The 22117-nt window shown below is 30.8% G+C and overlaps 1 protein-coding gene across 1 annotated transcript; it reads right to left on the bottom strand.

The window, feature by feature from the left end:
• Positions 1-819: 819 nt before the first annotated feature.
• On the bottom strand, positions 820-7918 carry LOC120081557 (cucumisin-like). Its single transcript, XM_039036546.1, has 10 exons — positions 7808-7918; positions 7509-7597; positions 7309-7403; positions 6731-6977; positions 5308-5821; positions 3858-3961; positions 3538-3759; positions 3302-3413; positions 2468-2681; positions 820-1349 (listed from the first exon to the last, which is right to left on the bottom strand). The coding sequence occupies exons 1-10, from the start codon at positions 7916-7918 to the stop codon at positions 820-822; spliced, it is 2238 nt and encodes a 745-aa protein (XP_038892474.1).
• Between the last annotated feature and the right edge of the window lie 14199 nt (positions 7919-22117).

The raw sequence follows: 22117 nt of genomic DNA, 5'->3' as shown, positions 1-22117 counted from the left end.
GTGGTTGAAAAGAATTTGGCAGCCTATTCTTCCTTCAACAGCAGACCATGGAATTTGCAAAACACAGTGATAGATAAGAAAAAAGAATTATGCATTGTACATATCAACATATAATAGGAAGAGTTTGCACGTCATAGAACATATTGCTGACCTAATACAAAACATGTTACAAAATACGTTGCTCAAATTTGACCTATATATAATAAAATAACCCAATCATATTGCAGTGACAATTAGGAAAGGAATTAAGTGTATCATTTTTAAACATGACAACAAAATTAACCTATATTGTTTAAACTTTAGAGATTAAAAAGATCAACTTTTCAAAAACAAAAGATAAAGACACGACATAAACATTATGATAGTATAACTGTATATACCTAATGATTCCACGACATTTCAATTTTATAGGCGATAATATGTTGGTTGGAAGAAACAAATTTCTTGTATAGGGATAGGCGTACTCTAACAAATTGGGGGAAATCAATCAATATTTTCATATTCCTATAAAGATTTTAGAAATGTTGTTAAGAAATAATGAGCATGATAAATTTCGAGGTAAAAAATTTGATTCTATATTGTAAAAAAAGAAGAAAATATAGCAAATGAGGATTACTGTTATTACAAATATAAAATTGTGTACAACCTGAGTGCAGTAAGCCTCAAATCTCTTGATATGGCAAGACACATACAATGATAACAATTGTAGTCAACTTGTAACAAAGAAATTTTACATTTTGCACCACACACACAAGAGAACCAACCAATTTATTACCCAAGAAGTTCAGTTTCCAACAAAACACACAAACCAAATCAAGCTTAAGTTACAACATATACTGTAATAGGACTTCGCACATTGTGAGAACCATCACTCCACACCAAAGAAGCAGAGACTATAGATGGTGGATTAATAGTTCCACGAATTGTTAACGTGAAAGATTTCTTCTCTCCAAAGCCACTGAATGACAGAACCTGAGGGTTCACCGTGATTGTGAGGCCTTGTGGAGCGCCAAGAATCGTAGATCTATACGTTGATGCTTTGGATTCAACGTTTGTGAGAGTTCTTCTGAAGAATTGGTTGATGGATTGTGAAGGGGTAGAAGAAAGTGCAAAGGAAGGATAGTTTAGATCCCAAACTCTACCTGAATTGGCAGAACTACAAATACTATTGTCGTTTGAGAGACGTTGGACCATGGCCGTGGTGTAGCCTTGGCCACACAAGAATTTCACGTAGTCGAATTCATTAGCATCATAGACCAACCCTGGACTTATTGCCTTTAGTGGGTTGATTTGGCCTGCACCGTATGCGAATTCTGCTTGTACATTGAGTTCAGGATTCAAGGGAGTAGCTATAAAAAATGAATGGAAGAAAGTAAGTTACAACTATTTGTAGGAATAATGTATGGTTTTGTTAAAATTTGAAGAACATTGAACAAACCACTAACAACTATGAAGTTTGTTAGAATTACCGTTTTAAACTTTTAATTTGATCAATCACTTCACGTAAACTTTTAATTCAACCAATTAACTTCTTATAGTTCGTAAATTGTTGCCATCAGCTCTCTAATGTTAGTATTGATATATATAGATGTATATTTTGTGAAATTAAATTTAGTGGGATATTACTTAAATATATGAACAGTTAACTATATATATATATATATATATATATATATAACTCACAAACAAGGTAAACTTTCAATTTTGTCCCTAAACATTTATCAAAGTAACAATTTAATTCTTAAATTTTGGTTTATAACAATTTGGTCCCTACAATTTCAATTTTGTAACAACTTAGTCCCTGAATTTTGCAATGTAATAATCTAGTCATTGTACTTTAAAACTTGTAACAACTTAGTCTCTATTGTAGAAATTAGTATTAAGATTTAATGTGATTTCCTACATAAATAAATCGAATTAGATACACAATACCTTTATAGAATACAATATCTACATCATAAAATAATAAAAAATGACATCTAATTTTGATAAATTTATTTACATTAGAGACTAAATTGTATAAATTTAAAAGTACTAAAACTAAATTATTACATACTAAAGTTCAGGAACTAAATTATTATAAAATTGAAAGTACAAGGACTAAATCATTATAAACCAAAGTTGAGAGACTAAATTATTTCTTTCATGAAAGTTGAGGGACCAAAAGTATTTTTTAACCTATAAAATTTTGAACAAACTATAGAGGTTGATTACAGTAGGTCAACCTAGTTGAGATATTTGAGTGCACTTACTATCCCTTAATCATTTTGTATTTATCTCTAAAAAATTAACAAATTACATGTAGTTAATTGATGAGATTAAAAGTTCAGGAGTGTAATTGTAACCAGCAATAAAATTCGGAGGTGATGGATCACATTAAAAGTTAAGATATAGTTGTAATAAACTGCATAGTTCAAATGGTTCGTGCAATTTTGACTTAAAATAATGATTGTGTTATTGTCATTACCGGTAGTCATGAGAGCTGACTTAATTGCAGCGGGGGACCAAGTGGGATGGAATGTTTTAACGTACACAGCAGCTGCAGTGGCATGTGGGCAAGACATTGATGTCCCTGAAATTATATTATACATTGATGTCCTCGAATCGATTACTCCGCTAGAGATTGGTGCAATGGGAGACCATGCGGCTAGAATTTCAACTCCTGGAGCTGTCAAATCGGGCTGCATGCATGCAATAATGATCTTAGCTAAATATGAAAAATGTTATAATGAAAATAATGCACCAACATCTTAGTTTCTCCATCTTTTCAATATGAGACCTCACTAGAGATAGTACCTCATTGTATCATAATTGTTAGATAAACATGAGATTTATGAGAGAATTGTAAGATCTCATCATCTTTTTTAATGTAGGATCCTGATCAATCTGTCCTTTCAAGATTGTGTTTCTTTAAGTTCATCATTCTTACGTCGGATCCTTTTTTTTTGTTACATAATATATTTTTGAACTTTAAGGACTAAACTATATGGAAACAGTTTTGAAGAATTGCAAATATAACAAAATCTATCGTATATATCTGCTAGTACATTGGAGCTGATTGTTATATTTGCGACATTCCCAATTAGATAAACAATATATCTACAGGTTTCATCCCAAAACCTATTGTTTGGAATAACTCGTTTATCTAATAAAGAGTGTGAAATGATCTGTCCATTTTTTCAATGTAGAATCATCCATTGGCATCATATAAATTATTAAACAATTGCAATTCACTTCTTTTCCTCCGCAACCATTTTTAAAAGTCAATTAATGAAAATCATAAGGAGAAAAAAATGCAAACCTTGAGAATGTCCAATGTTTCGGGATTGGGACCTCTAGAGGAAAAGGAAACTATGAAAGGAGCAGATGTATCATTCACTGCACTACTCTTCAAAATCGTTGCAGTCGGAACTCTGTCAAGATCACAAGATCAATCTAAGTCAATATCGAAACATATAACGCCATCGACAGTTCAACTATCAAGACTCGTTAACATCAACGTCAAGATCTCAATTTTATGAAAATGTTGAAGTGTACCCGTTCGAAGCCATGTAGGTTTTAATGGCGTTGCCGTCCACCGTCTCGAGGTAGGAAGAAGGCAAGGGATAGGAATTTGAAGGATTCTTCACGCCGTTATCATTCATAACGACGCCAGCAGCGTCACTGAAATAAACGAATGATGAAGGAGGCAATACAGAGTCACAGAGAAGGATTTTTCCACTTACAAGGCTGCTATCAATTGAGTTTTCAGAGCAGAATCTATTTTGAACAATGTGTGAAAAATGTTAGTGAAACAAACCCTAAAACTCACTCTATAATTAAGAGTAAAATAACAAATTTTTGGTCCCTTTTGTTACCTGGAGATGGAGCCAGTAAAACCTCCAGCAATATTGGGAGCATCTCCAGCATAGATTAGAGGATATTGTTTTCCCCCAAGATCGAATGTGTTAATGGTATATCCCTGAACCCAATATTCAAAAATGTGTATAACCATCCAAATTTGTAGTTGTGTATTTTTACAATTAAATGTATACTCTTCACTTTACAAAAATAATATCCATAACTCAGACATGGAAAAACGATTAAAACAAAACCTTCTGTTAAAAGTATGTAATCTCGAGCAAAAGATTTGAGGTTTGAATATGTTAAAATAATCAAACACATGTTTAAATACATACATAGATTGCTAATTAGATCGACAAATGTTATTGTATTAATGGAGTTCGTATGGTGGAATTTAAGTATATATATATTAAAGAGGTGCACCACCGGGACTTCTAAAGTGATTACCCAATTTAGTACCACTTTCGTTTAAACGGTACTTAATTGCATAGTTCTGATGAGATCTGGATACATTAGTGCTGAAATATAAATATTAATGTTTTTTTTTTAAAAAAATTATTTCAAATGGTAAAACTGTTGAAAATATTTACAAGATATAGCAAAATTTTAGAACTATCAATGATAGATGCTGATAGACACTGATAGATTTAGATTTCTATCAGTGTCTATGAATATCACTGATAGAAAATGATAGAAGTCTATCGATGTCTATCAGCATCTATCATTGATTATTTTAAAATCTTGTTATATTTTATTAATATTTTGGTTCATTCTTCTATATTTAAAAACAATCATTTTTTAATGTATTTTTTTAACTAGTTAAAAATATATGTAGAATTTGTCATTTGCAAGTATGAGGAGCATAAAATAGAATTTGTTTACCAAAATATATAAATGCTTTTATTTTTCCTAAATTGTGTAAGCAATTTTTTTTTTTTTTTTTTGTTTGGAGTACCATATTTTCAACCCATCGATCCCCATCACAGGTTAAACTCCAAAAACAAAAAAAAACAATTATTGTACATAAAATTTTTATCAAATAAGTGTATGTTTAGGAGTGATTATGCTGAGGTGTTCGCCTTTTTCTTTTTTTAATGTTTAAAATCACTTCAAAACACGATTTTCTTTCTTACAATATATGTGTGAGATGAGGGGAATTGAACTTCTTACTTCAAGATCAATAAGACAAACTTTATACCAATAGAGTTATACTCATATTAACTAAAACAAGTGTTTAATAACTTAAAACCAATTTAATATTTTATTTAAACAATTTTAAATAAAATTTTCATAATTTGATTTTTGAATGATTAAGAACACGTTTTGGAAGGAATTTAAAATAACAAAAGTGGTTAAAACTATTTTAGGATCACTCCCAAAACATACCAATAAGTATAATCAAAACATGGTTCATGAAAGGATGTTATATAGAGTTGAAAGGATTAGGACATAGGAGAGAATCACCTGATAAATATTCCTATTGCCAAGCTGCACTCTTGACACCAACTTTCTATCAATAGTGCTTGCAGCAACTGAAAGAGACCATGGAGAGAAATTTCTAATGGTGAAGTAGTCAGGACCATCATTTCCAGCAGAGTTGGAGGTCAATATTCCATGCTTCATGGAGTGGAAAGCTCCAATGGCGATCGAGTCGTTGAAGTAATACCTCGCCTCATTTCCCCCAACCGAAAGAGATATGATATCAACACCATCGGCGATTGCATCGTCGAATGCTGCAAGAATATCGGCATCGCTGCACCCATCGGACCAACATATCTTGTACACGGCAATACGTGCAGAAGGAACCCCTCCTCTTGCTGTGCCAAGCGCAAGGCCATACAAACTTGCTTGGTTCACAAGACCACCTGCCACGGTCGATGCCGTGTGTGTTCCATGTCCATCTGAATCTCTAGGACTTTGAATGTCTTGCGTAGGAAAATCGTTGTCGCTACGATATGCTCGAGCTCCAATGATTTTACTAACAATTAGTTTGAAGCATGTTTAATTAGTCATGCCAACACAAGAGTCAACAAACTTATCAAAATATATATTTTACTTTTCAATGTCTGTCATCTTTTATTTTAAATCTTCCTTCCTAACTATTTAAAGGCTTTTTAATTTCTTTTTTTGTGTATTGACCTTTTTTTGGATAGAGTTTGTATTACTTTGTAATTAAAAAAAAATGTAATTGTATATATTAATTTGAGTTGAAAATACTATTTATTTTAGTTTGATGATGAAATAGACGAAGTAGTTTCTTTTAAAAAAGAATTACTCATTTTAGTATATAACTTAAGCACATATGGCAAGTTACTTGATTTAAACTTATTTATTGATGTAGCAAATTGACCATTTAAATGTAGGCATAGACAATATCTCATAAACTTATAAATTCAAAATTCTTAGGTTCAATTATAAACTTAGTCCATATATAACATTTCGAGATTTAGTCTATACTTGGTTCATGAACTTTTCAAATTACAAATTTAATCTTTGAATAACAGTTTGATCTTTCTTAAAACTCACTAATCAATTAAGTACAAACTAAAATTGACCATTTAGTGTTTCATTAGATATAGAATTCAATCTTATGTCAAATGATTTAATTAGCTTCTAAAAATCTTAAATTTTTAGTACATTTATTAGGTCCAAAATTGAAACTTCAAGAATCTAACCAACACATAAGTGAAAGTTTAAAGACTTATTAGATATTTAAAAAAATTCAAAAACCAAATAGATACTAATTTCAAATATATAGAACTAAGCTTATAATTTAAGCTAATTTTTAACCCCATTATTAATTATTGTAGGCAATTCGTTGAAAATAATTTCCTGCCTAAGAAATAATATTTAAAATTTTTTAATAAACATTAATTAGTGTGTTTACTTGTTGCAAGTAAAGTTGGTAGAGGTTTGACAAGTGCCCTTCCATTTGGCAGGTGGAGGACCATAACCAAAATCACTGAAGCTAGGATTTTCTGGCCATATTCCAGAGTCCAAAACTCCCACTACTATGTTGCTTTCAACTTGCTTTACACGAGGAACATCCTTTGTAAAACCTATGAAATCCCATGATCTTGTCGTATGAAGATGCTTCTTTCCATTTGGAAACACAGAGACAACCCCCTCTTTCGCTGAAAATATATGTCCCAAAAGTTCATATAAAAAATAACTTTGAGGCCTAAATAGGATAAACAAGAAATTTAAAGGTGTTGGAATAATCATATAAACAATATTTAGGTGCATCCTGTACAGTATAACCTAATTTTTTTTATAATTTATTCAAACCGTACGAGTGAAAAAATAAAAAATATTTAAAGAAAGAAAAGTGTGTCATGTGTAAAATTATGATCGGATATGTATGAGTGAGCTGTAAAAAGATGAGTGTAGCTCAATATGCACCTAAGTATTTTTTTTCTCACATCTTTTTGCAACTGATTCAAATCACACACAGAAAAATCATACCTGAAATCGTACGAGCTTCTTCTTCGGTGAGCTTCACCACGAATCCATTGAAACTTCTCTTGTAGCTGTGGAGTAGGGATTCTGGAGCAAAATTGCTAAAAATATAAAATTGAGTAATAAAAATTTTAAAATATATTTATATTATATATTTTCATTCTAATAAAAAATTTATATATGAATTGTGAAAATTGAATATGAACCTCCCAGTGACTTCTTTCAACATTCTCATATGATGGGAAGGAGTAGAAGCTGTATCCTTTGGCTTGTTCCCCATGTACACAATATAAACCTGCATAAGAGTTTTACATAAGTCACCATCTAAATTAATTTAGGGACAACAGATTAGAGCAAAAAAATAAGATCAACTTTATGTCATTTTTTTTTTTTTAATAAAAGGCTCTTCATTCATTATTTACTTTTCCCAAAAACCACAAAGCAAAAAAAATATATATAATTTCTTCAAAATTAGTAGACATCTATGTTTATGAATGTTTAACACCTTTCGACCATCCTTGTCGGAATCGGAGCTAGAAACGAGTAGACTAGAGACGAGGCTGAGGACAACGACGAGCTTGAAGATTAGAGAAGAAGACATAGTGTTTGTTGTCATTGCCATGAGTGTAAAAAAAATATGCTTATGAGAAGTTTAAGAGGAAATTTGAGGGAGTGGAAAGGAAAATATTGAAGCCTTTTATTTAAGCTTGAGGAAAGTCATATATCCAATTAATAACTATACATTATTCTGTCGAATCATCTTGGAAATTCTTTGTCGATTACAAAATTGATATAACAACCGACCCTTTCAAGCATTTTTGCTTTAGTCAATCATATATTGAAGAACTTCAACTTCTAGAGTTAGGAGAGAGGGGAAATGGTCTCTTGAGAATATTAGAAAAAAAAAAGGAATGAATAAAATAACAAGCACACGAAATTGCACGTAAATAACTTGTTTTAATATTGTTTGAATTGGTCGAATATATGTCAAAGATTAATCATTTGGCATGTAGATATATCTTCTTTTGTTGTATGATCTCACCATTGAAACATTCGTAATCACCCATGCTTAAATCATCCATATAAAAGTTAAGGTCTTATTTGATAATTATTTCTCTTCTAAGTCTTATTTGGTAATGAGTTTGTTTCTAATTTTATTTTTGTTTTTAAAATTTATGATTGTTTACTCACTATTTTTTTTACCTTTACTTTCACCTAGTTGAGATATTTGGGTGCACTTATTAATCTTTCTATCCTCTAGTATTTTGACAATATACTAGAGGATAGAGGGATCGAGAGGTGCATCAACACATCTCAACTAGATAGACACATATATAACACCCTCATCATACTCCAAACGCAAAAAGTGATCCATTCATTCAAAACAAGTTCAATGAGTACAAGATAAATGTACAAGATTGTTGGAGATTTGTTGTTTATCTTTATATTTTTCTTTTCTAAGGCAGTTACTAGTGGTTTTGCAGTTTTCATAAATGAAGTCTTAACATCTGCCTCAAATATGACTAATTCATGCAGAATATTTTATTTTTCTAATCTGGAATTTATATGCGGAATATTTTTCTTTTCGAATTTGGATATTTTCAATAGATATATATTGTTTGATATTTTCCTTTTTTATGGCACAAACTTGTTTTGAGAAAAAGGAATTTTTTTTTTTCGGAAATCCTTTTGTTAATTGGCCCCAAAGGAGAAATGACATTCATTTAGGCCTGCTACATTTATTCATCATGAGAGTGTTTCTTTAATTTTGGTTGTTGATTTGTGCAACATGGTGCTTTAATCTTTACTCACGTATTCCATTGTTCGTATCCATTGGTTAAATCATTCAAGAACTTCAAAATAACTTTTGTCTTAGGAGGAGCCTAAGGCATCCTTGAAGAGAAGGGATTCTAGGTCTTAGGGGGATGTGATGACTTCATTCTCGAAAAGGAGTTTATGGAGAACCTAAGATTTGTCAGTGAAAGGAGTTCACTAAATTACAATGAAGATAATCAAGCAAATAGGAGTCTCACACACTGTCCGAAGCCGAAGTATTCAACACTACATGAGTCACTGTAGTAGTCTGTGTATTGCAGATAAGTACTACATTGTGATTGCTTAACTCTTTAATATTAGTGCATTATCTTTCTTGATCACACTTCTCTCAGACATAGGTGGTTTATCATGGAACTGGTTATTAACTCCACGTACCTTTACTTCTTTTCTTGTTATTGGTATTTTGTTGTTACAGTTCTTGTCAGTTTTTTCCCTTTATTATCCTTATTTCGAGTGACAAGTCATCCTATTGCTTTTTCAATGTATCAGAGTGGGTGACCTTTATCTCAAGTGCTTCAATCATAGACAGAATCAAAGAAGGTGGTTTCATCACTCGTCCCTCTATTCTAGACGGAACAAACTATTCATATTGGAAAGTTTGAATGACTGCCTTTCTGAAATCAATTGATAGTAAAACATGGAAGGTTGTTGTTACTGGATGGTCTCATCCAACCACCAAAACTGATGATGGAAGAGAAATATTAAAACCAGAACTACAATGGTTTGGAGCTAAAGATGAGGCATCTTTAGGGAATTCTCTTGTCTTGAATGTCATATTCAATGGTGTTGATCACAATATATTCAAAATAATTAATACGTGTGTCTCTACAAAGGAGACGAGGGATATATTGTTCGTTGCTTATAAAGGAAGTTCGAAAATTAAAATTGCAAAGAGGAAATTATTGACTTCAAAGTTCGAGAATCTCAAATTGTTGACTTTTAAAATTGCTCATGCTATCAGTGATAATTATCTATCATCGATAACATGCTATCAGTGGTAGCTTCTATCATCGATAACGTGCTATCAGGTAACTTCTATCATCGATAACATGTTATTAGTATTAGCTTCTATCACTGATAACATGCTATCAGTAGTAGCTTCTATCAATCATAGCCACTAAACACCTTTTTGCCCCTTTCTTGTCCTTTCCAAACATTTATAAGTCATTTTTCTTTTTGATGATAGCTTCTATCACTGATAAACATGTTATTAGTGATAACTTCTAGGCATTCCACTTACATTCTATTTCGATATTCGACTTTATTAATTAAATTCACTAAGTTGGTTATCAATGATAGATTTCTATAAGTGGCTACTAACTATGAAAATATAATCAAAGATTATATTAGTGGTTATCACTGGTAGACTTTCATTTGCTATTTATATTTATTATTTGTTATAATTATCAAATATGTTGATTGGCTTGTTGATGTTAAGTCACTTATGAATTGAGTACTTTCAAATCTTGGATACAAAACTCAACTTCATAATTCTTGTAAAAAAAGGGAGAAGAAGAAAAAATTAAAATAAAGTAAAGAAAAAAGTTTAAAAATAAGAGAAAGAGAAGAAGCAAAAATTGAAGAAAGGAAAGAAGATTAAATAGAAAAAAGGAAGCAAAAACCAGAAAAATGAAAGGAAAATTAAAAAAAGAAAGAGAAAGAGAAGAAGTAGAAAATTAGAAAAAGAAAATGAAATAAAATAATAAAAAAAAGAAAAGGGAAGAAGCAAAGATCAGAGAAAGGAAAGAAAATAAAAATAAACAAAAAGAATAAGCAAAAACTGAAGAAAGAAAATAAAAAATAAAGGAAAGAAGCAGAAATTGGATAAAGAAAAGAAGAAAAAAGAAGAAAAAAATGAAAAAAAAAATATTGGAGGGAAGAAGCAAAAATCGAAAAAAAGAAAGAAAATAAAAAAACTAAAAAAAAAAATGTGTGCAACAAGATAAGACAAGGAAGGGCGAAATTAGAAATTAAGATTGACTATTAAACTCATTCATATTTGCAAATATTTTAAAGATGTAATATATTTTTAGATTTTTTTTTCTCTTATTCTACTATTTATTACAAATATCCAAGAAAAAATGAGTGTCTCTAAATATTTTGAAAAACAATTTGTTTTCTTAAAATTTTGGAACAACAATATTCAACAAATTGATTTCTATATATTAGCAAAATTATAGAAAATATTTACAAGATATAACAAAATTGTTAAAAATATTTACAAGATATATTTTCAAATGGTAAAATTGTTGAAAATATTTACAAGAAATAACAAAATTTTAGAAATATCAATGATAGATGTAGATAGACTTCTATCAGTATCTATCAATATCACTAGTAGATACTGATAGAAGACTATCAGCGTCTATCATTGATAATTTTAAAATTTTACTATATTTTGTAAATATTTTAATTTATTTTTTTATATTTAAAACAACCCATTATTTATATATAAATATAAATTTGAGTTACAATAATAAGAGCTCTATCTTCGGTCTAAGTTGACCTATATATGCATACGTATGTTAATTAATTGACAAGTTTTCCAGCAGTTGACCTTCATTTAATTGCAACTTTAACTTTTTATTACATATAATTGCAGCTTGTATGATTAAAATAAATTCAGTTGGCCAAGGTATAATTTACTACCAATTAAATTATTGGTCAGCTATTTATTCCAAACAAGAATAGGATATACTAATTATTGTTTATGTCTCTTACGGTCACATGTATTTTATGGAGATAATTTTTTTTGGAAAAAATCGTTCGTAAAATAACCAAAAATACAAGAATAGGCCAAAAGGCAACCAAACCTAAGATGAGCACAACAATTTGTTGAAGATTACATGTTTGGTCTCAGAAATTTGAGTTTCCTGTCTATTTGGCCCCTAAATTTTTTAATTGAACATTTTCGATCATGATGTTTGAAAAATAGATTTAAATATCTCTAATGGATAAAATTTTATCGTTAGTCAAATAACGAAAAATGATGTAGCACGATGAATTATCTAATTCTAAAGAAAGAGACGAAATTTATTGACAATTTTTATTTTCTTCTTCTCTCACTCTCTTCCCGTCCCTTTTTTTCTCTCCCCTTCACTACCCCTTGTCATTAAACTTGATTCTCTCTTCTGTCTTTCTTCATTTTGTTTTTTCTTTTGAAAACCTCCTTTTTACTCCCAGTACTCACAATAAAAAATTTTGGAAAAAGTTTTTCCAATGTTTTGTAAATTTTAAGTGAGGAATTAATCCGGAAAAAAGATCTTGATCGGAAAAAGAAGAGAGAAAATGATTTATAACATCAGCCATAGATTTTGATTAAAGAATAAGGAGGAATCCATTATTCTTCTTGTTTAAATCTTGTGATTCTTTTCCTTCTATATCAACCTTAACTTCGAGGATCATATATGTTAGAGAGGTAGAATTGATTATATATTTGTTTAAGGTTGCTTGTAGTTGTGTTTTGGGTTTTTTTCAGTGATGTTTCAAAACATGTTCCACAAGATACTGATTCTGCAAAATATTTATTTCCTTATCCAAAATATTATGGATTATTATTATTTTGGGATGCTTCCTTTTCTACCATCTGCCAATATTAATTACGTATGTTTTCTTTCTTCCGCTATGCTTATTTAAGAGCAAGCTTTTGGGCTTGTTAGGGTTGTCACTTGCATATTGAGATTTAAGGAAAATTGCATTTTTATAGTGTTCACCAATGTCCTTTGTAATTTTGATCGTTGTGAAGCAAGAAGTTTGAGTGTTACTTTGTGACATGTTGTATCATTGTTCTTGAGTTATTCGAAGCAATCTTGAGAAGAGTTCTTGTCCTTAGGGGAGCCTAAGGTATTGTTAATTGAGAAGTAGTTCTCATTCATAGGAGGATCCTAGTTGATTGAGTAGGAGTTGTCATCCTTAAGGGGATCCTAAGGCATTGTCAACAAAGAAAGAGCTCTGAAACTTAGGGGAGCCTAAGTGGTTCATCACTAATATTCAAATACTTAGAAGGAGCCAAAGTTCTTCTGAGATAAAGTCTCAAATCCAAGGGAACTAGGTGATCAACATAAGTTAGGTTCTACGTGTGTCACTGTAATTGTCATGACTTTACAGCTGATAAGTGCAATGTTTAAATGCTTGACTTTTCATATTAGTGAATTTATCTTTCCCGGGCACACTGTCCCTTAGACATGATGGGAAAAACCTCCCACTTCTACCACAGAAATAAGCAAAAAAAAAAAAAAAAATCAATAGAAAAGTCAAAAAATAGAAATTACAAGAATTAAGAAATGTTTATGTGGAAAACTCCCAACTCGGAGAAAAATCATAACCTACTAGAAAGAAATTCACCATGTGAAAAATTATTACAATCACACAGAACAATTCTCTCAGNAAAAAAAAAAAAAAAAAACAACAGAGAAATTAAAAGAAAGTAATAAAATGAAAACATAAGAATTTACGTGGAAAACTCCCAACTCGGAGAAAAATCATAACCTACTAGAAAGAAATTCACCATGTGAAAAATTATTACAATCACACAGAACAATTCTCTCAGTTTATCCTAATTATAAGAGCACTCTTTCAAAGATTTTATACTACTCACACATTTTTCCCATTCTCAAACTAAAGAATACATAAAGGGAATTTAACTAGAGTTAGTACACCGGAGCTTAAAGTGTTTCTAACTGGGACAACTGAAAACCAAAGGCATGGACTCCTTTTATAGACTTGGATCCTATGACTTTCCTAAACCTTTTCAACGTAGGACAAACATGACTTTTATAAATCTTTTCAATGTAAGATAAGCTCATGACTTTCCTAAATGTTTTTTATGTGGGACAACCGCACTTCTAATATTTTGCCAAAAACCTAACAAATTCCACATTCACAAGATATTTGAAGAATCCACAGCTTCTGGAATATCAATTATCTTCACCAATAATCATAATTCTCATCCCATAGAATCATAACGTACTTCACATAAAAAGTAGACCACTTGGAATACCGTCTCCCAAGATTTTCCTTTTTCATCACATGTCGATAAACCTTGTTAATATTTATGGTGCAACTTTTACTTAGCTCACCTGGAAGTCTTTCAGCCATCGACATAACTTCCACCACACACCTTGTGTAACTATTGTGTCAATGTCGTGTGTAAATTTATGGAACTGTTAATATCACATCCTTTTATCAAGGTAAAGCGAACATACCACCAGGATGAATTTCGTCTTCTTTAGAGGAAGTCACCATCTTCTTTGTTGAGAAAGACACTATCAACATGCAATTCAGAGTCCTTTGATGAACCTTTCTATTTTTCATGTGCCAAAATTGTTTGCATTCCCAGCAATGCCTATCTTCTGCTCGAAGATTTTCTTCTTGAAACCTTTGTTGGAATCACTGTTGAACTGCATTGGGCTACCATCATCGCTTAACTTGTATTTGTGTAACCCAAATTGTATCAACACATCCTTGACTTGTACTTACCATAGACATACTCAGAGATTCAAGAAAGTACGAGCCTGACGCTCTGATACCACTTGTTGGGAAAAACCTCCCACTTTTACCGCAGGAATAAGTAGAAAATAATAGATAAATTAAAAGAAAGTAATAAAATTGGAAACATAAAAATTTACATGGAAAAAATTCCCAACTCGGAGAAAAACCAAGACCTACCAGAAAGAAATCCACTATGTGAAAAATTGTTACAATCACACAGAATAGTTCTCTTCCCTGATCCCAATTACAAGTGCACTCTCTCAAAGCTTTTATACTACTCACACTTTTTCCACCCTCAAACTAAAGAATACATAAATGAAATTTAACTAGAGTCAGCGTACCCAAGCTTAAAGTGTTTCTAACTTAGACGACTAAAAACCAAAGGCAAGGACTCATTTTATAGGCTTGGAGTCCATGACTTCCTAAACCTTTTCAATGTATGACAAATATGACTTTTACCAAACAAGGTTATTAATCTCTGTGTGTTATCTGTTTATTTAGTTGTTGGTACTTTATTTTTTGTTTATATGATTGCTGGAACAATCTATAGAACATTCGTGTTCTAAGAAACGAATCACCTTAATTTCAATTTAGAACGCCATTTTTCAAATGATGGGAATTAAAGTGCCCATTTTCAGACCTCAAGGACTAAATTGATGTTTGCTCAAATCTAGAGATTAAAAATGTATTTTATCCTAAATATTAAATATACGTTTTCATTTATAACTATTTAAGTTTCGTTTTATATAAACATAATTTCATTTTTTGTTTTTGAAATTTATGTTTGTTTCTTTCTAATTTTTATATTTTGATTTTAACCTATTAGGAAGAAAATACTTCAATTACTATTCAATTTCAAAATATATTAGATAACACGTGGTTTTTTTATCTTAAAATAATTGACAATAAGAGGAGTAACACATTTATTTATATAGATTGTGAGATCCCAAGGAGATACTCTTAAAGATGGTATCTCTTTGTGTTCACTATTTTTGGATGAGATCTCACTAAGGGGTGACTAAACATATGTCTAATTTTAAAAAACATTTTTGAAAAATATCTAAACACAATTTCTATTTCAAAAATGTCTAAACTTAAAATATTTAATTAAAATAGACGATAATTAGTTTAAAATCTGGACAAATATACGCTTCTAACAACTAGGGGAATTCCAGAGTATTTGAATGTAAAATCTAATCCAAAAATTAAAAATTCGACGATTAGAATCTAATATAATAACTCAAAATAGCATGAATGAAGAAAGATTTAATAGAATAAAATCAATACAAAAAAAAATAAATCTAGATTTCATAGATTACAAAATTAAAATGAAATATCAAACAAACATTAAAACCTTTAACAACCAAATGACATCTTTATGGGAAAAAGATAATTAAAAAAATAAAGACATGAGAACAAAATCGAAATTGATTTTAAAAAATATATTGATAACAAAATATCCCTACTGGGAACAAATAAAAGGTTTACAAGGCAGTGTTGTTCTCACATGGAAGATCTTTCTTGACAAAATAAAAACTTAGAGATCGAGTGAAAAGAAAAATCAAACTTTTTCAAAAACAGAAAAATACCAAAAAAAAAAAATAAAATAAAATAAAACCTAGATCATAGCCACAAATACAAAGTGTGTACACTGCCCTAATTACTGAAATAAATAAATCTAGTAATCTAGTTTACAAAATCAAAATGAATTAACTCATCTAAAAACAAAAGGCAAATAATATTTTTTGGAGAAAAAAATAAAGACATGATTGGAGAATCATAATAACAATTAAAATTCTAACTAAATATAAGGTATGCATGTTACTCCTATTCTTATGAAAGATTGGTGACAATGTTAGAAACTCCACATTGAATAGTCCTTGCCCACCTAAATAAGGTATACATTCAACTTTATAACCCTCGAACCCATGAATAATTACGTTGACATCCAACACAATAATCCTCAAATCCATGAATAATTACACTGTCTTCCAACACAATAACCCTCGAATCCATGAGTTAAACTAGCATCCAACTGTACAAATACACATGCTTTATGCTTTTTTTTTTTTTTTTTTTTTTTTTTTTTTCTTACTCGTGTGCTATGAAGCACAGACACAGATACGGCTACACGATACGGATACAATCGGATCTGGCGATTCTTCAATTTCTAAAAAACCAAGATACGGATATGTCTAAGGATGGTCATTTTTTTTTAATTTTTTTTAATATATATATTTCTAAAAAACGAGGATACTGATACGTTGAACATACATTTTTTTTCTTTAAAAAATTCTAGGATATAGATAAGTTTAGCATACAAGTTAATAACAATAATACAAAATAGAATACAAACACAGAAATACAATACAAAAAAAACAACATCTAAGATGTTGAAGTACAATAGTTAATAAAATGCAATAGAAAAGTGACTTATATTGCAAAGAAGAAGTAGAAGATTAGGCAGAGAAGTATGAGATAAACGAAGAACTTATTGTTGAAGATATCTAAATGGTTTATATTTTGGTGGATTTTGTGGGAACTCAAATATGAAGATGACAATTAGATAATTCTAGTATAGGGTTTGGTCCGTTATTTTTTTTTTTCTTTTAGTTTTGGACTCAAGTAGTGAGCTTTTTAAATAGGTTGCCTAATTTTAGATTGGGAAAGATTAGATGAGTTATTTGTCTTTTTTTCTTAAAAAAAAAAATACGTATAGAAATAGATACGTCAAATCGCATGTTAGATACATATCTGGAAAGTATCTGAAAGTATAGATACGTTAAATCAAGTGTCAAATACGTATCTGGGAAGTATCTGGAAGTATCGGTATCCGATACGTGTCTGATACTGATTCTTTGCCACATAAAGTATCTGTGCTTCATAGTTGGTGTGTGCTGCTTGCCGTCGCTATCATAGGTAGACAATTGTATTTGAGATATTGTATATTGACTACTATACAAAATCCAAATAAAGGATTTTGGGAGAAAATTTAAATAAAGGATTTTGTGAGTTTTCTTCTTCATAAAGTCGTTGCTGTCACTAAGATTCAATGCAACTCTCTCACATGACTGAATATGCAACTGTTGCTGAAACCAATGTCGTAGTACTTGTTTGCACAAAAAAGCTTGTATGTGCTTGCATGCATAACCAGAGAAAAGAAGATGGAAATAGACAGTTCAATTTTAACACCGTAATTGTGTAAAAGAAGATAACTCCCTACAAAAAATGGCTCAATTAAGCCCAACACAAAAAAAGATAAACTTACCAAAACTTAGGAACACAACTAAACTTAGCATGAATTCAACCATTAAACTTTTTAAACATATTAAAAACGAAACTTAGCATGCCCATAACTTATAAATAAATCAATTGATGAATAAGCTTGTGTGAAAAAATCCACTTTAGGAGTTATATTGAGACAACCCAAGAGAAATTTTCCTTATTCAAATCATCTACAACCACATAGAGCCTTAAAGTAAGTACACCATCCTTTCATCTTAATACACAGGTCGCAGATATCTACATTCTCAATCATCCTTAATCCCCCTTCAATTTTATGCTAAATTTATTTGCACAAATTTGATCATTTAAGCATCCAAACTTATTCACATAAAAATGATCAACAGAGCATCTCAACTAATATAATCATCATGCTCTTCCCTCAATTTTATACCACTCTCTTTAGAACAGAAACATAAAACGAATTCATCTTGATAACTAATCAAACAATACAATCACAAAATAAAGCTAAGATCCACCTGTCCCAAGTCTAGAAATTAGCTTAGAGTTAGAGAAAAATAGAACACAATCACATTACCTAAACCCTACGAGTAAAATCCATCAAAATTCAATTAGGAAAATCAACACAACCGAATGAGAAACGAAAAGAGAAGAAACAAACCTCTGCAATCGGGGAAGAGTTCAATGAACCATGAGTAGAGGCAGACTCCATCAGAAGATCAAATCTACACGTCTTCACAAAAGATGTCATTGACAAACCAAAGGGAGCATAAGACACAAATCATCAATTATTATGTTATTTATAAGAGGAGAATCTTGAATACTATACTAATATGATCAACTAAAATATGTCGATTTTTAGTATATGGAGAAAAATGTAAAGTTCAAAGTATAAGAAACCATCTCATTTGATGTTTGAGAGACTGAAACATTACATTAATTAGTAACTGATAGCACCGAAAATATGTTATCTAGCTCCGCTTAATTCAATATTATTCGAGGATTTTATGTATTTATTATGCTATTTTGGAGGTATTGGGCACCTAGAAGGTAGAACAGAGCATTAGTTACACGAATCAAAATGAAGCTTAGTTACATCAACCAAAAAAAAAAAAGAAGGCAAAAATTACCAAAATGCCCCTAAACACAGCATCACAACCCTCCCCTTTACACTAAAAGGCAGTAGTGATACATCAAGGAGCATTGCAATGCTGCATTGGAGAGTCGTAACACTCTGAAGTCTAGATATGCGATGAATTCTATCAGCGTCGCGTTGTTGCACTCTATTGTCATGGTGCTATGATAAGAGTGTTGCAATGCTGCATCCAGCGTCGCATCGTTGCACTCTATCATCATGGTGCTATGATAAGAGTGTTGCAATGCTGCATCCAACATCACAACGCTCTGCCAATTTTATAAATAGGATTTTTGCAGTCCAGGTCAAGGGGATTCCACCATTCTGCCGACATCAGTTAATTCAACACCGATTTCTCTCCTATTTTATTCTCTTGAGAATGTATCAAAACACTACCCTAGCGTTTTTCATGAATATTATGGGCTAGGGCAATTGTTTCTAGCTTCGGTTTTGAGATTTTTCTACCTATTTGATGTATTTGTGAGTTTTCGAACTAATTTATTGTAATTATTAGATTTGATTATGTTCTTGAATTATTATGATTGTAAGATTGGATGCTTGAGAATTTTATAGTTACCACTTTTGATTGAACATTTGATATATGATATTTAATCTTGTGTTAATCAACTTGAAACTAGGTTAGATTAGCTTGCAAATCATTTAGATGAGTGTTGTTCTAACCACCATAGAATCAGGTCCATCGAATATTTAATTAAGGTTGTTTGTATTAAATATTCAACCTAATTTTGTCATAGATGTTATTGCAATTAGGCCAACATAAATTAGCATGTTGTACATGGATTTAAATTGGACAAATTATTTGATTAGGTCGAATTAATTGGTTGTTACAATTAATTTGGTTAGATATAAATAATTTCTTGACTCTAGTAATGAGAATCCTATGATTGAATCCATTGCATACTGGAATTCCATTGTAACCCAAGCTAGACTTTCTCAAATTGAATTTCATCACTTTACCTTTATTTTATGCATTTAAATTTCTCTTGCAACAAAAAAAAAATTAAAAACCCCCCTTTGGTTACCCAGGGATTGAAAACACTTTAATTGAGAAATTTGAGGGCTCTATGAGTTCGGCTCGTGCTACTGTTGGGTTGTATGTTCTAAAACTCGTAGTTTATAATGTTAAACATTTTTCTATTATCAATAAAGATGTTATTGACATTTATTCAATAAAACTATTGTTGAATGCGTAAATTGTACTTGTATAGACTAAATCTAATAAACTAAGATCCATGACTATTACACAAATACTTGAACGTTATGTGGAGACATAAAGATGGATCAAGTTCGAGTAAATAGCCAAAACGGTCTATAGTATATGAATAAGGTTGGGTACCTTATTCTGGCAATACTATCAGACATAGCCCATTTCGTAGATAGTACAAACGATGTGATCCTGAATCATTTATGTAGAGACATGCGAGTGGAGATATCATATGCAATAAGTTTGTATAAAACTAGGACCAAGAAATAAGTTACTCTTACTTTATAACGTTGTTTACTGTTTAAGACTGACTATTTCAAATCAATGACCTAGGTAACTCAATCTGGATCCTTAGCTAACTATGAACTCCTATTTATTCGGGATTATCCTTAGATTTGCATAGGTGAAGGTTGACTCAATAGTGTCGGCTCAATAAACCTCCCATTTCAGGGGTAAGATCAGGTAGATAACTGGAGACATAGGGTGCCAGATGGAATTCACTCCTACACATCTCTAGAGATAGTAAAGAGGTTGTTCTCTTAAGTGCTAAATCTAAGTCTTGAACAAGGGGTCCCACCCTCTCATTGATCCGAGAGGGACACAGTTTAGTGATTGGATCACAAACCAATTGTTCATTAAAGGATCAGTAGGACTTAAAGAGTAAGATGTAATTTCAAGAGTAGAACAATATTTGACCCAACCGTTATTATGAACAACTTATGAAGGATCGACTTATTAATTATGGTTAAATCAAGTGGACAAAAATATATCTACAGTGAGGAGAGTGCAACAATAAAATTATAGTGGTGTGTCTCGTTGGTCAACGAATTTTGATTAATTCAGATTCAAGAGTTTAACCGATTAATCTCAAATCGTTGGAGCTCATGATCTGTAGGTCCATACGGTCCTTCTACTAACTCGTAAAAGATTAAACCTTGCATTAGAAAATCGAGCAAATTTGAAGTATTCAAATTTGAAATTAGGGTTTGAAATTGAAATGTTCAAATTCAATCTAGGGTTTGGATAATTATATTTGATATAGTTAAACGACTAAATTTATCGAAATTAAACGTAATTGGAGAGTTTAAAATATTTAGATATCGGTTTGAATATTAATTACATGCATATGATTCAGGTTTGAATTAGGTGTTTTATTAATTTTATATTTAATATTAAATTATTATTTAATTAATTAAATAAATTAAATTTGTTTAATTAATTATTTAAAATAAATCAATTTCAAATTAAGAAATTCAATTTTGGAATTTGAACTTTTTTTAATTTAATTAAATTGAATTTGGTTTAATTTAATGAAATTGGATTTTAAAATTGGAAAATATTTAGTTAGTGGAATAATCCATCTTTTGGAAAATTGAAGTGGATTAATCCACATTTAAATACCTAGCCCACTTACTAATTCCATTTGAGGTGTCTTTTGACTGAATGTGAAAGTGCTTGCATGAAGCTTTGGATAAACCTTCAATTTCTAACCATTGAAGAGAAAAGCAAAAATCAAAATTTTGGTGAAAAATTCTACAATTTTTAAATGCGTCCATGAATTGCTTCGTGGGAGTGGTCCAGTTCGACAGGTTTGGTGGTCTTGGGTCCGGTTTAAGTCTAAATTAACCGGTTTAGGCTTCTTTGAAGCTTTGAAGTGTTGGTTCGGGCGATTCGAGTCGGTTCAAGCGATCCGAAGGCAACTTCAAGCTGTTTTTTTATTTAATTTTGTAATAAATTAGTTTCTGCTTGCTTAGGGTGCCAAAGTTGATCCTCATAAGTGTTGTTTAAATATTTTATGCGTGTGATGTATGTTATATTTAAACTAAACATGTATGTGCATATTGTATGTCATGTAGATTTAAAATTTCACTATACGAGAGCATGTT

This window comes from Benincasa hispida, chromosome 7 (assembly GCF_009727055.1).
Source record: "Benincasa hispida cultivar B227 chromosome 7, ASM972705v1, whole genome shotgun sequence".
Lineage (NCBI taxonomy): Eukaryota > Viridiplantae > Streptophyta > Magnoliopsida > Cucurbitales > Cucurbitaceae > Benincasa > Benincasa hispida.
This window is presented reverse-complemented; position numbering and strand designations above follow the sequence as displayed.